General features: G+C 45.2%; 1 protein-coding gene across 1 annotated transcript in view; it reads right to left on the reverse strand.

The window, feature by feature from the left end:
- Nucleotides 1-7,450, reverse strand: part of IGSF1 (immunoglobulin superfamily member 1) — a 51,805-nt gene extending 44,355 nt beyond the window's left edge. Inside the window, 6 exon segments of the mRNA XM_064278477.1 lie at nt 201-251; nt 519-690; nt 2,557-2,677; nt 3,005-3,283; nt 6,514-6,801; nt 7,162-7,450. Of these exon segments, the coding sequence (XP_064134547.1) occupies nt 201-251; nt 519-690; nt 2,557-2,677; nt 3,005-3,283; nt 6,514-6,801; nt 7,162-7,450 (1,200 nt within the window).
- Nucleotides 7,451-16,568: the final 9,118 nt, after the last annotated feature.

A 16,568-nucleotide genomic window follows, 5' to 3' on the forward strand; every position in this document is an offset into this window, starting at 1 on the left:
TTCTGCACCAGAGGGTTAAGTTCTTCCACGGGGCCAGAGGAAAGTTGGTCTCTGCCCACAGCTCAGGCTTAGGGGTTGGCATGATTATTTCTAGAAACAGCAGAGTTAATGAAGCCACCCCCCCTCCTCCCTCCCGCTTCCCCTTTCCATGAAGCTGTCTCTCCTGTCCTTGAACCCCCTACCCAAATCATGCTGCTTACCTCCTCTTTCACCCCCAATCCAAACAAACCCTTCCCTTCCTTCCGCAGGTGCTGGGGAAAGGGAAAGCTGATGTCTCAGCTAAGCCTCAGAAAAGTGCAGAAGCTTGGGGGAAATTTTGCAGGCAGTAAAGCAGAGTTGGAAGCTGAATTTTGCCAGCAGCTTTAGCAAGTGCCCCTTCCTGGCTGTCCTTCCCTCCCAACCAGTCACTCCCTGGCCACTGACACTGACGCTCTGTAGTTATTTCGGATCTCCAGGGAGGAATGTCCCAGTCTGGAGCAGGAAAAACTCACCAGTCTGTTCTGTCAATACCCCATTACACAGTCCTGCAAAAGAAATTCCTGCCAGGGCTCTGCCCCCTCCCCCACGGACTTCACCCCGGGCTTCTGCCCAGGCCCCTTCCCCACCCCCTTGTACTCACCACAGCAGAGAAGGGCCGTGACTATGAAGAGCATGGTGACCCCTTGAGCTGTTCTCAGCAACCAGGCTTCTCTAGCGAGACCAGAAAAGAGATGAGAGTAGTTGCTGGGATTAGGGGGAGGGCGGAGAGAAGGGGGCGGCAATTTATGTCATTGGCTTACTCACCACCCAATAGGGATTGGATGTGGCCAGGATAATGGGATACAATCTTTTCTGACATCGATGACTTTTCCTTTTGAGGGCCTCACCACCTACAGCCCCCTTGCTCTTTCAGGATCCACGTGCCCCCCGCCTCCTCCCCCCTCCCCAGCTTATATCATATGTCAGCTTCCCATGCCCCCTGATTAGGCTGTTGCTGAAATTGAGATGTCAGATGTGAAAATGCTTTTGTGTCTCCAGCTCTCAGAACCCCGGAAGCTCAGAGTGATCGGCAGCTCAGGGTGCTGGGGGTGGGGGTGGAGGGAGAATTTCTCCATCATCAAATTCAAGTTTGGAAGCAGTTGTTATTGTGGCAGCATAGGTCCTCAGACCAACCTGCCTCATTTGCCTTTGTTATGGAAGGGTTGCCTAGGCAGCCGCTGTGAATTACTAGAGGGTTGTCGGTGCTGAGCTAAGCTTGTCAGAGAGTGGGATCCCCTCCCCCCACCCAGATTATGACTAGAAATGTGTGGTGGCTTTGGGTTATGGGTCCTGTAATATTAGATGATATTAAGCCAAAATCCTTTTCACAATTTTTACTTAGAAAACACTGACCCTCCTTCCTGGTTGCTAAACATGCTTTTCAAGCTGCTTTCTCTGAAATCTGATTTTTGATCTCATTCTTTGATGCAGTGGTCCTGGGCTGGGGTGGAGAACATGAAGCTACATTTTTTTTTTTTTTCCTAACTGCTGGCTTGGAGGTTACCTCAATGTGTTGTGGGAATCAGGGCAGATTCTAGGAAGAATTAGCAACTAACACCCACTGATATTTTTGAAAACTCAAGGGGTGGTGGTTTCTGCAGAAGGCTTAGGTAGCTCCCCTCCCATGACCCAGGCACTCCGCCCCTCAGTGGAAAACAGACGCACGCACACATAATCATAGTTATCATCCATTGAGTACTGAATACTCTCAGACACACAAAGGCTTATGGGTGGGGGGTACAGCCAAAGGCAGAGAGTGGGAGGCAGTGGGCAAGGCATTCAGGAGCTGAGGCCCCCACCAGGCTAGGAGCTGTCATTTCTTTTCTCATTGCCAAGCAGAGTAGTCTGAGCAGAAGCCATGGGGATCAGGGAGAGAGGGGCATGCCCTAAAAGACACCGAAAGATCAAAGGAAATGAACGGCAGGAGAATCTGTTTGGCTCACCATGTTGTGGGTCAGAGGAAATAGTCTGATTTCCCTGGCCTTATTTATTGCCTAACTACTTGCCTACCCAGGTTAAGATCATATTCCCAGAATGCTCTGCCCAGGTGGTTGGAGGCCAGAGAGAGGCAACTAGGATGGACCACAAGGCTCTCAAGCCTTTGAGAACTAGGGCTTCAGGTGAAAAGTTGGGGTAGGGATTGGATAACAACACGAGACACAGGACAACATGACTTCTTACAAGAGAAAAAGTTCAAACCAAGGTAATGGGGGACACATCAATCTTCTGTGAGGGGCAGGGTGGTTTGAAGGAGATTTGGGCACTGTCCTGGGGGGATCAGTGAATGAGGTTCTGATTACTTCTCCAGCCTCTGAGAATTACTCATTTTTTTCACCCTCTGGCTCAGGTACTGACCCCTCTGTGAGGTGAAAGAGAAACGGCTGGGGTGAGAAAGTCTTGTCCCCTAATCCCAGAAGGTGGGGAATATACAGTGTGCCCCTGTGGCTTGTCTCACCTGGGGCATGGCCCATTCCTTAGACTCTGAGGAGACTGGGCTCAGCTAGGTTGAGGAAAAAGGGGCTGGGACAAGACAGTTACCTGATTCGGAGTCTCCGGCATTTCCACCTTATCCACAGCACTACCGACAGCAAGGCAACAAACTGCGTGATTAGGGATAACCTGATCGCTTCATTCAGAACGTAATTCCAGGTGAGAGAGCCTGTGGCCAGAGAAGACGAGAAGCAGGGGCCTTGATGGGAACACGGGCAGGCAAATACATTCATGGAGGGGGTGGGGAGAGGTGATTACTAAGAGTGCTTATATTGGGAAGGCAGACGTGGCCTTCCTTTTCTTAGGGTATGGGAGCCTTGAAAGCACCCTGCTCACTGCCTTTGAGTGATTGTGAGACCCCACTTCACCACCCAGGGGAAGGGTGCCCAAACCCAAGGGCCCTGACTTCCAAGTCCCTGACTCGTCATTCTATATCTCCCAGGGGTATCATGGCCAAAGCCATGGAAGAGGTTCTTATGAAGAGTTGTCCTCTCACCTGCTGGCCCCATCAGCTTCAGAGGCTCACTGCGATGTGACCAGATGTCAGGGTGTGCCTCTACACGATAGCTGCAACTGTAGGTTCCTGCGCCTTTCCCTTCAACATTACTGATGATGAAGTCTCCATCCACCGAAAATTTTTGGGATGTCGCTCCATCTTCCCGTTCCAGGGAAAATTCTAGTACTAGATGAGGTACTCGGCACTGAAGGGTGATGGTTTTTCCCAGCTTGAACATGGTGCTGGGCCAAGCTGACAGAGAGGGTTTGGGAGGCTTATCTGGAACCAATTCAGAGACCAGAGTTAGAAGAGGTGACCTTGAACCCAGTACCCCTACCCCCAGTCCAGCATTTCTCAGCTCCCTATTTGGTCTTCTCCTCCTTGTCATTTCCACTAAATTGGTGGCTTCCAAATTTGACTGTGCATCAGAATCCCTTTGCCCACTCCTTGGTGCTTTAAGGACTTCTGAGTCCATGCCTTTAATCAGGTAGACTTCATACCTGTAATCTACCCTGGCCCTGAAGGAAAATACCATTTACAGGGGCCACAATGGGGCTGGGCCATATTTAGAGGTAGGGCTTGAGGAACAGTCCTGGGAGAGAAGGTTCCTAAATTTTGTGGAGAAAGTCCTTCACCACACTCCTGGTGTATTTTTCCTGGGACCATATCTTTGAGACGGGACAAGGCCACTAGTTCCTTCTTAACCAGTTAACTAGTTGCGATCAAGTTGATTCTGACTCAAGGTGACCCCCTGGGTAATTACGATAAAAACAAACAACAATTGTTAGCACTTGTCTACAACCACAAGCTCCATAGTGTTGTATGCTATCATTCTGATGGAGCTCTTCCAGGTGAGGAGATAGTGGCAGCTATAGATGCCAGCATCACTGTAGGTCACATTGTTGAGGAAGAATGAATCGTCACCATCAATGTTGGTGGCATCCAAGAGCTGAAGTGGTTTGTCTTCTCTCTTATAGAGTGTTAGCCCCACTCCATCCACTGGCCCTTGACAACACAGGCTCACATTTTGACCCATTTGAACCACAGGACTGGGCTGAGCAAGTAGCCATGGTTTGGGGGGAAGTGTCTAGGTTGAGATCCAAAATAGAAAGGGCTAATGGTCTGATCTCCTCCTCCCACTAAAGGTTTTTTTTTCCTGTCTCTTCTAAATGCCTTTCACCAGTCCCCCTTTAGAAAATCCTTGCTAAGCTCAGTTGGACACAGTCTGTACCCTTCCCCACTATTAGTCCTGCCTGCATGATTAGATTTTCCAGGGGACCAGAGGGAGTTTCATATCCTTAGCCCCTACGATATGTCTCTTGCTCTCCCCTTTTCTTACCAGTTACCCAGATTTTCAGGATATCACTAAGGAGTGAACCCCTATATGACCCATCATAGTAAAAACAGAGGTAATGTCCAGCATCGTTGATTTTCAGAGCCCGGAAGGAGAAATATGCCTCATTTTTTGTTGGCCTCTTGTGGTGAAAGGACTTCTCCAAGTCTTCAAGCCTCATCAAAGCAAAAGTCATTCCATAGATTGGCCCTTGGCACCTGAGATTCAGGCTTTCTCCAGGTGCTAGGATGAGCCCAGGATAGGCTGTCAGAGTTGGTTTGGGGTAGAGTCCTAGAAAGGGAAGAAACCCTGAAGTTAGAGATGGAGTGATCCTTCCCCATTATCTTTCATTTTTATATTCCTAGTCTCTTTGGACAGGTAAGTTTTACCCTCCCCTCCTTTTCCCACCCTTTGATCCTTACTTCCCCCAGGAGGTAATCAAGAATTGGTCCCACTTATGCTCCTGCTCTCTTACCAGATTCTCTCAGTTCCACTAAGCTATAACCATGTGTAGGGGTGTCTCTCAGTGGAATATCTATAGCTGTAATTCCCTGCATCTTCAGGTCCCCAGAATGCCAAATGTCATCCTCCCAACCACCCGAGAAACCAAACTTCTGAAAATGGCTTTGATTCCATCTTTTGTAGAGCATGAATATTACTACAGTATTAAGCATGACTTTTGAGCACATTAAGTCCATGTAAGACCCTACTTTCAACATGGGATTGGAGGAAGCCAATAAAGAGGGTTTGGCCAGTGAGTCTGCAACCCAAAGTAATCTCTATTAATGGGGCCGCATGCTGATTTCCATGATTGTTCTTCCAAAGAGACCATACTATGAAGCAGGGGACAAATCTCACACCCAAACCATCCCTTCTTACCCCAACCCTAAGTCCAGGTAGACCCACTCATCCATTATGGATGATCAGCTCCATCATATGCTCACTGAGCATTTAGGATGTGTCAGGCATGGTGTAATGTAGGATTACACAGGTAAAGACAGAGTTCCTGCCAGAAAAAAGCTCATGGCCTAGTGGTGGATACTGATGAACAGATAACTACAGAAGTGTGTGTTAGTGGAATCTATGCTAGAATGACAGACACACAACAGACACCCATATACATAGTTCAAACAGTCCTTTGTTCTTTGGTCCTCAATAAAGGCTGTAGTAATGGAATTAATATCTACCATTTATTGAGAATTTATATGCCAGACACTGTACATATATTTAGGGAATTCCTCACAACAACCCTGTGAGGTAGGCATTATTATTATACCCATTTTGCAGATCAAGAGACTGAGGAACAGAGAGGCACGGAGTAGGTTGGATAGATAATATTATCCCATTTTAGAGTTGAAGGAACCAAAATACAGAGAGGTGCAGTGACTTGCTCAAGATCACACAGGGAGGCAGTGTCAGAGGTGGAACTAGAAACCAGGATTAGTGCTCTTAAGTCCGGCGTACTTTCTATAGCACCACAGCTGCCCCAAGCTTATTAAGCCTGGTAGAAGGACTAAAGCAAATGTGGCCAATTTTGCCAAGAAGCATCCAGGCCATGGGGTTAGGGAGATGGGACTAGAGTGTGTGTCTGGCATTTGGGACATTTTGAGAAGCCTTCGGCTGTGTTTAGAGATTGGTACGGCCTTAATAGATGTATAGATATGGGACTAAACTGATTTATAAAGCCATTTCTAAAATATGAACTATCACTTTTCTTGTCCTTGTTTTTTTATTTTTATTATTAGCACTAGTAATTGGTTCCATTTTCCACACTTAAAGATAATAATGATAAATAAAATAAAAATACATTAAAGAAAACAGTTTATAAAACTGCAGTGGCAGTGCCTGGATCATATTAGGTGCTCAATAAATATTAGTTGAATGAATGAATGCATGCATGATATTCAACAGGTAGAGAACAAAAAGATGTGATGAGCTGAAGCTGCTGGGCAGTTGGCTGGGCTCATCTGCCAGCCAAGTGATTGGATCCCACATACCTGACTTGAAGTATGTGTGATTCTAATTTGCATCTCAGTAGAAGTTAAATGACTCTAGTTCACGGACCTTGCAGGGCCTAGGAACTGGCTGAGGAAAATAAAATCACAAACCCTGGTTCACCCAGCCATGATCCCTGGAACAATGATTGTCAGACCCCAGCAGCCATAGCCACACCCACCTGCTATAATCAGCTTCAGGGGGTTGCTGGGCTCTGACCACAGAGTGGGGAGAATCTGGATATGAGTGCGGCAGATGTAAACCCCTTCATTCTCAGGTGTCATGTTGTCAATGGAGAATATAGCCACTGTCCCAGTTGGGACTTGGTAATCCACAGGCTCAGCATATCCCTCTTTAAACAGCAGGTATACCAAATCCTGTAGCCATCCGTGGCAGAACACATTAACGTTACATCCAGGAAGAGTGGAGCTCTCGGCCAGGATCCAGAAGATGGGCTTGGGAAGTTGGCCTGGAAGAAAAGAATGAACTGGAATTCAGGTAGAGCAAGGGCAGTGCTGCCCAGGGAGAAGTAGATGAGAGCTCTACTTTAGATAAGGCATCCCTGTATGATCCTTACTTGCCAACAACCCTCCTTCCCCCAACTCTGAGCCTCCCCTTTATTGAGAGCTTTCTCTCTAAATCTGTTCCAGAGTCTACATCTCCACCATGCGCTGCATAATACAGAGTAGGCACTTATTTAATATCTGTGGAATGCATGCATCCAGGTACTTGAGATAAACGAAGGAATGAGTTAAACAAACCCTGTCCTGGGATGACAGGTTGAGTCCCAGGAGCTGGAGTTTATTCTTGAGTATCTATTGCTTCTTACCTGGTGCCTCCAACTCCAGAATTTTACTGGGCTTTGACCAGCCTGTCTCCTGCCAGTAGCAGCACCTATAAAGACCTGTATTGGACTCATTAAGGGCACCTATGGGGAATGAAACTTGAAAGGTCTTGTAGGTAGGCTGGACCCAGGTCATCTGTGTCTTATCCTTCAGCAGCAGAAACTGGCTAGATATCTGAGAAGGGCTTCTGCACCAGAGTGTGATGTTCTCCCAAGGGGCCTGGGGGTAGTTGGTCTCTATCCACAGCTCCGGTTGAGATTCCATCACTGTCATTTTGAAAGACCACAAAGATATGAGTAGTTCAACCCTCTCTCTCCCATCAGGTGCTTTCCCCATGTTCCTTAAAATTAGCCCCAACTTAGATCCCTCTTTTTATGTTAGAATCGACTCGATGGCTATGGGTTTTTGTGCTTTGGGGATAGGAGTGTCTACTCGTCTGGGGGAATGGGATAAGGATCCCAGAGTGTTTTTTCAAGGAGTCCAGGTGAGTTGGGGGAATAAAGGGCAAGTCTGGGTTCCTTTCCATCTGAGATAAAGCTTTTCACTATTCCATGGGAAACCAAGTCATGAATAAGGGGCTCTGATTCCCAACCAGCTCAATCTGGGAATTGTCTCTGGGATCTCAAGGCAGTAATGTCCAGGGGCATGGAGGCAGGCCAATGCGTTGGAGCCTGTAGGAAGTAAGGTACTTGAGGTAGCACAGGACTCACTTACCCATCTGTGTCATATCCAGACTCAGCCCTGCAAAGAGAGATTGTGGTAAAGGAGAGCCCCCTCCATGCTCCCACTCTATCCTCAAACTCCAAAGCTCTTTTCTCCCTCCCCAAGCTTCCTACTCCCCTACCCTTATGGCAGGGTGATTTGTCCCTCATTTGCCTCTCACCCCCTCCCTTGTACTCACACATGCAGAAGAGCAAGAGAGTGAATGTCTGCAGCATGGTGGCCCTCGCCCTTGAACTGTCCAGGGTTGTGGGCCTCTGGTGCTCACTGTGGGCTTTGAGTCTTGAGGAGTTTTGCCCTTCAGCAGATGATGGAGTCTGAAAACAGAGCTGTTTTTACTCAGGGGACTTATTCTGCTCCTTAAAATTTAGTTTAGATCGCTCAGTTGCACTTAACAACTCTATCCTCCACTCCCTCACAGGCACACAAAGTATTACAAAGTTCTACTTCCCCATCCTCCCACCCAAGTTCTTTGCACGTATCTAAGATTTGTTAAAATGTTTGTTTGTCCCTGGGATCTCAGAGGCCCAGAGGACTACCTAACCTAATCCAGGCCTGCAGAAGCCCTCATGGGATGGGAGAGATGGAAAGTGCTGTGCGTCACCTTTTCAGATCTTTTATACGCGCACACACACACACACACACACACACACACTGAGTCCTCCAACAAAACATTCCTACATCCCCATTTTGCTGATGAGAAAATTGAGCCTTGGAGAGAATATATAATTTACTCAAGGTCAAAGATACTAAATATCAGAGCCAAAATTCAAATCCAGGTTTGAAGCCAATACCCATACTCTAAAACCATTATTTAAACTTCCGGAGGCAACCCATGCCCCGTTTCTCACCCTCTTTCACCCCCTCCCATCTCATCCCATCCAGGCCTTCACTTCTATGGAATGCTTCAGATGCAGTGTTACTCTCATTCTTACCTCTTACCCCAAAAGCTCAGTAACTCCATTTCAATTAGGTGTAAGTGAATCAAGCTGCTTGAACTAATTCATAAAATTAATAATTCACATAAGGTGTAAATGATTTATTGAGTGCTCTTAACCTTCCAAGAATTTTTGTTTGTTGCCCATAGGGAAAATGGAATTGGTTGAATCTCAGGGAGTATGGTGAAGTATGGAGGCCTGCCCCTTTTCCCAGAAATCACTAGTGACTATAGGCCCTGCATGTACTAAGGTAGGCCCCTGAGTTTTTGTGCCCCCAGGGCATCCTTTTGCCAAAGGAAGATGCACCCTCAACACACAAACTCAGCCTAACTACCCCACCAGGTCTCTATTCAGAGCCTGAGGTCCTGGCTGCCCCCAGCAATTTAATCCCTACTTCAGGAGACTGGGTTAGAGGCAGCTCCCAGAACAGAGAAATGGGCTGCTTTCACTTCTCCAAACTGACTCTAGGACTCCAGCCCCTAACTTGTTCCAGCGCCAACACCAAGTGGGGTGCAGGAGCTAGAAGAGATTCATTTTCAAAGCACCTGGGCTTCAGGAAGCAGCTGGACAGTCAGAGATCCAGGAAGTCACAGCTCCTTTCCGTATTGGTCACTTTTCATTTAAGGATGCTCAAATTACCCTCTCTAAACTTTATAAAGTGGGGAGAATGATATCTACCTAGAATCGTTGTTGTTGTGTTGTATTAGAGATGCACGGTGCCAGGCACATTGTGAACATTTCATAAAAAGGTGGCTGTTTTCTTTTTTATTCTTCCCAAAGGGGGCATCAAACTGGTGTAGGACCCTAAAGATGCTCTCTTCATCTCAGCTCTTACAGCCCCTTGGCCCCTCTTCCCTCAGGCCAGGCCAAGGCTTTGTTGCTTTGTTCCTCTGGGGCCTGTTGCTTTGTTTCTCTGGGGCCTTGGGCCAGGGCTTATTGGGGAAGTCCAGTTCTACTGCCAAGGGAAAGGTCCCACCTGGAATTCCACACAGGAAATGCCATCTGAGGTTCTAGCCTTGTCCCTTGGGCCCCCAGTCTAGGGTCTTTGCCTCTTGAGTATTTGAATGGAGTCAGAGCAGCTGGGCTTCTCAGCATGGCTGACCCCTTCCCAATCATAAGGAAACTACCATTTATATACAGCCACACTGATGAATTTTATGCCCCGGGAGCACCCTCAAGCTTCAGGAATGAAGAGGGACGTTAGCCACACCCATCTTTGCCTTTCACCACCCCCCCATCTCAGCTCTCAAGCGATTTTACCCTCTCCTTCTACTCCAACTCAAGCACTTTCCCCGCCCTTAGGCAGCGCTGCAGTGCTTTTTGAGGGTGGCATACTCCGAAATGTCTAATGGCTCGCCCCCTGCATAGTTTAGAGGGCTCCAGGAATTAAAGGGGTTGGGCTCGGCGGGGTGCGGGGTACAAGCACCGCTGAATGTTTGGAGGGAACACTGAGAAGGAAAAGGGAAGAAAGGTATCTACAGTGTCCAGAGATTCCCAGCGAGGCAGGGCTGGGATCCCGGGAGGGAAAGAGAAAAGGAGGGATGAAAGGGGGTGGCGGGGGGACAGACTGGGAAGCAGTTTAATTTACGGCAATTAATTACAACAAGGAGACTCTTTCGGGGGTTTTGTTTAGGATCTGGTGGCTGATATTTAGCCTTCAGCCACTGGACTATGCGCTCATTTGCAGGTACTTACGGTAGCTGAAGACCCGCTCCGCTGCTGGAGATTCTCCAGTGAGCTCCTCCAGATGCAGCAAACTGCCCGGCATGGGAAGAACTGGCTAAGGACAGCCTCTTGTGCTCTGGCCCCGCCTCCCAGTGTCCCCAGCCCGCCCGCCGGCCCGCCCCAACCTCCACTCCTCCCTCCGCTAGGCCTTGGTAGCCCACCTACACCAACTCTGCGGGCCACCTGCAGTCCTCTGACGACCGGGATTTCTACGCGCCTCCCAGCTGCCCGCCTCTCTCCAGACTCCCTGCAGAGGCCTTTGGAGCCAAATTCTGGCCCCAGCCCCCTCGCCTGCTGGTGGCTCAGAGTTTCACTGGGAGAGGTCCAGCTCTTGCCAAAGCTGTAGATCCCTTCTCTCCAGCGCCCCAGTGCCTTCCAAGGGATCTCAGATCTTTCATTGCCTATTTAATGCCCTCTTTATGCATAAAGATCCTCACCACGATTTAAATGCCTACTATGTGCTGCTAGGCCCTGAGCATATATTATTTCTAATCTTCATAGCAACCCTACAAGTGTTATTTCCCCCAGTTTTACAGATGAGGAAACCAAAGCTCTGAGAGGGTTAAGTAACTTGGAGAGCCTTCAAACTCCAGTTTGGGATAAAAGCCCAGGTTTTAGAGACATACAAACTTGGGTTTCAGTCCAGGTTCCACTATTTCATAGCGGTGTGACCTCAAGCAAGTGACTCTCTGAGTCCCAGTTTCCTCATCTGTAAAATGAAGAAAACAACAGAACAGGGCTTCAATGGGATAATGTAAGTAAAACTCACAGCACAGTGCCTGGCACAGTTGGTGCTCAATGAATGATTGCTGCTTCTGCTGCTGCTACTACTATTAATCTGTAAAGCCTCCCCCAACAGCTCAAGAGTAACATGATTTTGATGATGTAGAGCAACCTTTCACAAATTCAGTTGGCTGTGAAAAAATTTAAAAAATGATAATGTATGAATAAGACACTAGCCGAAGCTTTTGAGATATGACATGTGATGGGATTAAAGTACCACATCCAGTGGGCTCATAGATCAATAGATTTTCATAAGAAATAACCAAAGTTTTAATGATGTGTATTTGGAATACATTTTTATTGCAGTAAATATGTAGGTACAAAACAGTTACCATTTCACATGTACAGTTCAGTGACATTAGATATGCTCCTCATGTCGTTCAAGCATCACAATTAACTGTTCCCAAATAAAAACTTGATGACCATCACCCTTAATATGTGTGTTTTTTACCATCATAAAAGATTACAGATTATCTAATGAAAAATACTTTAAGAACAAATTATATAAAAATAAAACAGCTCTTTTGATGGGCCAATTGAATATCATATCTTCATGCATCAGGTGATCTCCGTTGTGGATTCCTGGCATCTTTGACTACTATGCACCATTATAAACTGCAGATTATATGTATAATGAATAGAACAATCATGTTGTTGTTCAGTGCCGTCAAGTTGATTTCAACTCATATCGACCCTGTGTACAACAGAACGAAACTGCACAGTCCTGTGCCATCCTCAAACAATTGTTGTTATGCTTGAGCCTATCATTGCAGCCACTGTGTCAATCCATCTCCTTGAGGGTCTTCCTTTCTTTCACTGACCCTCTATTTTACCAAGCACGATGTCCTTCTCCAGTGACTGGTCCCTCCTGATCACATGTCCAAAGTATGTCAGATGTAGCCTCGCCATCCTTGCTTCTAAGGGGCATTGTGGCAGTGCTTCTTGCAAGACATATTTGTTGATTCTCCTGGCAGTCCATGGTATAATTCAAAGGCATCGATTCTTCCTAGGTCTTCCTTATTTATTGTCCAGCTTTCTCATGCATATGAAGTGATTGAAAATACCCTGGCTTGGATCAGGGTTATCTTAGTCCTCAAAGTGACATCTTTGCTTTTCAACACTAGAGAGGTCTTTTGCAGCAGATTTGTCCAATGCAATATGTCGTTTGATTTCCTGACTGTGGCTTCCATGGGCATTGATTGTGGACCCAAGTAAAATGAAAACCTTGGCAACTTCATTTTTTTTCTCTGTTTATCATGATGTTGCTTATTGGTCCAGTTGTGAAGATTTTTGTTTTCCCTCTGTTGAGATGTAATCCATACTGAAGGCTGTAGCCTTTGATCTTCATCAGTGAGTGCTTCAAATCCTCTTTGCTGTTAGCAAGCAAGGTTGTGTCACCTGCATATCTCAAGTTGTTAATGAGCCTTCTTCCAATCCCGATGCCACACTCTTCTTCATATAGTCAAGGTTCTCTGAGTATTTGCTCAGCATACAGATTGAATAAGTATGTGGAAAGCATACAACCCTGACACACACCTTTCCTGACTTTAACCCACACACTATCCTCTTGTTCTGTTCGAATGACTGCCTCTTTGCCTATGTACAGGTTCCTCATGAGCACAATTAAGTGTTCTGGAATTCCCATTTTTCACAATATTATCCATAATTTGCATGGTCCACACAGTCGAATGCCTTTGAGTAGTCAACAAAATACAGGTAATCATTTTTCTGGTATTCTCTTCCTGCCAGGATCCGTCTGACATCACCAATGATATCCCTTGTTCCTCATCCTCTTCTGAATCCAGCTTGAAATTCTTACAGTTCCTTGTCGATGCATTGCTGTATCCACTTTTGAATGATCTTCAGCAAAATTTTACTTGCGCTTGATATTAATGATACTGTTCGATAATTTGCACATTCTGTTGGATCACCTTTTTTTGGAATATGCACAAATATGAATCTCTTCCAGTTGTTTGGCCATGTAGCTGTCTTCCAAATTTCTTGGCATAGACGAATGAGCCCTTCCAGCACTGCATACGCTTGTTGAAACATCTCAGTGGGTATTCCGTCAATTCCTGGAGCCTTGTTTTTCGCCAACTCCTTCAGTGCAGCTTGGACTTCTTCCTTCACTATCATTGGCTCTTCAATAATACATGTAGCTCAACCACATATAAGAGACTAAATGGGCACACCAGCTCAGGGGCAAGGATGAGAAGGCAGGAGAGGACAGGAAAGCTGGACGAATGGAAACAGGGAATCCAAGATCAAGAAGGGGAGAGTGTTGACATGTTGTGGGCTTGGCAACCAATGTCACTAAACATTGTGTATTAATTGTTTAATGAGAAACTAATTTGTTCTGTAAACCGTCATCTAAAGCACAATAAAAAAAGAAAAAAAGTATCGTCGGTTCTTGATCATGTGCTACCTCCTGAAATGGTTGAACATCGACCATAGGAATATACATATATGTATCTGGGCAAGTTATTTAGTCTATGAGCCTCAGTTTTCTTATTCATAAAATGGGGAAAATTGCATTTACTAATACACAGGGTTTTGGGCAGGATTGAATGAATTCCCCCCCCACCTCCCCCCCGCCCCGCTTGCATAAACCACTACATAGTGCCTGGGACATAGCAGGCATCCATTAATTAAACAAATGTTTATTGAGTACTTTCTTTTTGCCAGGCATTGCTCTAGATCCTAAAGATTTAGGAAGAATGTCAGTTTCTGCTCTTAAGGAGTTGGTAGTCTGTAGACAGATAGTGATAGAAACAGACAATAAAGTGAGTGAAAGCTTCCTGGAGGAGAAGATACTGTTGCGAGTTAGCCAGGGAAGGGGGAGCTATGAGAGGTGAAGAGGATTGAAATAGGAAAGACCACTAAGAAAAGTATAGCAGTTTGTGCTCAGACAACTGCAAGCAGTTTGCTGTTGCTGTGTGTCTGTGTGACGAAACTAGGGCAGTTGAAACAGAGAAGGAAGGAAGAATAAGGGTTCCCCAAACGTTTTGGAGGTAAAATTAGCTAGATTCGATGCTTATTTGGGACCCAGTAGCAATAGTTGTTGTCTTTGTCAAATTGGAAGCATCTATGCCAATTTTCAAAACATTTACATAGAAATCACATAACAGTATCAGGCACTAAATGGTTTATAAATATTAACTCATATTTTCCCTATAGCAACACTATGGGTTCGCTACCATTATCAGTCCATTTTACAGATAAGGAATCTGAAACACAGAGCCATTAAGCAAATTGCCCAAGGCCAACATAGTCATCAAGTGGCAGAACTACGATTCAAATTCAGGCGCTCTGTATCTAGAGTCCTTATTCTTAACCACTACCCTATGCTGACTCTGCATTGGATGGTTGGAATGATAAAACTAAAAACAAAGATGTAAAGAACAGGCAAATATATAGAAACCAAAGTTTATAAGTGGTTTCCAGGGGTGGGAGGGAGGGCAAAATGGAGGGGGAGTTGCCGCTAATGGAGAACATAGTTTCAATTTATGGCGATGGAAAAGTCATATTGATTAAGGGTAAATGTTGCACAGCCAATTAATGTAAGTGCTGTCAATAAGTCGTACACCAAGAAAAAAAAAACAAAAAACAACTCGTACACCTGTAAAAGTTGAATTGGCAAAAGTTGTGTGATAGACATATTTACATATTTACCTCCTAATTCATTGTATAGTGTCTAGGGTGTTAAAAGCCTTCGAGCAATTATCCAAGATACAACAATTGTTCTCTATTCACCTGGAGCAACAGAAGACAAGGAAAGTCAAGAAGAGAAGGAGGAAATGGAATGTATGGCTAATTGTCCCCTTTGCCATGGGACCAGAAGAAGATAAAATACTTAGGAATAAATCTAACCAGAGACATAAAAGACCTATAAAAAGAAAACTACAAGACACTACTGCAAGAAACCAAAAGAGACCTATATGAGTGGAAAAACATACCTTGCTCATGGATAGGAAGACTCAACGTTGTGAAAATGTCTATTCTACTCAAAGCCATCTACAGATATAATGCAATCCCGATCCAAATTCCAATGGTACTTTTTAATGAGATGGAAAAACAAATCACCAACTTCATATGGAAAGGGAAGAGGCCCTGGGTAAGTAAAGCATCACTGAAGAAGAACAAAGTGGGAAGCCTCACACTACCTGATTTTAGAACCTATTATACCACCCCGGTAGTCAAAACAGCCTGGTACTGGTACAATAACAGATACATACACCAGTGGAACAGAATTGAGAATCCAGGCATAAATTCATTCACCAATGAGCAGCTGATATTTGACAAAGGCCCAAAACCTGTTAAATGGGGAAAAGACTGTCTCTTTAACAAATGGTGCTGGCATAACTGGATATCCATCTACAAAAAATGAAACAAGACCTATACCTCACACCATGCACAAAAACTAACTCAAAATGGATCAAAGACCTAAATATAAAATCTAAAACGATAAAGATCATGGAAGAAAAGATAGGGACAATGTGGCATAAACAGTATACAAAACATTACTAACAATGCACAAACACCAGAAGAGAAACTAGACAACCGGGAGCTCCTAAAAATCAAACACTTATGCTCATCCAAAGACTTCACCAAAAGAGTAAAAAGACAACCTACAGACTGGGAAAAAAATTTTGGCTACGGCAAATCTGATTAGCATCTAATCTAAAAAATCTACAAGATACTGCAAAACCTCAACAACGAAAAGACAAATAACCCAGTTCAAAAGTGGGCAAAGGATATGAACAGACACTTCACTAAAGAAGACATCCAGGCCGCTAACAGATACATGAGGAAATGCTCATGATCATTAGCCATTAGAGAAATGCAAATCAAAACTACAATGAGATTCCATCTCACCCCAACAAGGCTGGTATGAATCCAAAATCACAAAATGACAAATGCTGCAGAGGATGTGGAGAGACTGGAAGATTATACACTGCTGGTGGGAATGTAAAAAGTACAACCACTTTGGAAATCGATTTGGAGCTTCCTTAAAAAGCTAGAAATAGAACTACCATATGATCCAGGAATCCCACTGTTTGGAATATTTCCTAGAGAAATAAGAGCCCTCACATGAATAGTTATATGCACACCCATGTTCATTCCAGCAGTGTTTACCATAGCAAAAAGATGGAAACAACCAGGGGCCCATCAGCAGATGAACAGATAAACGAATTATGGTACATTCACACAATGGAATACTAACC

This window comes from Loxodonta africana, chromosome X, assembly GCF_030014295.1.
Source record: "Loxodonta africana isolate mLoxAfr1 chromosome X, mLoxAfr1.hap2, whole genome shotgun sequence".
Lineage (NCBI taxonomy): Eukaryota > Metazoa > Chordata > Mammalia > Proboscidea > Elephantidae > Loxodonta > Loxodonta africana.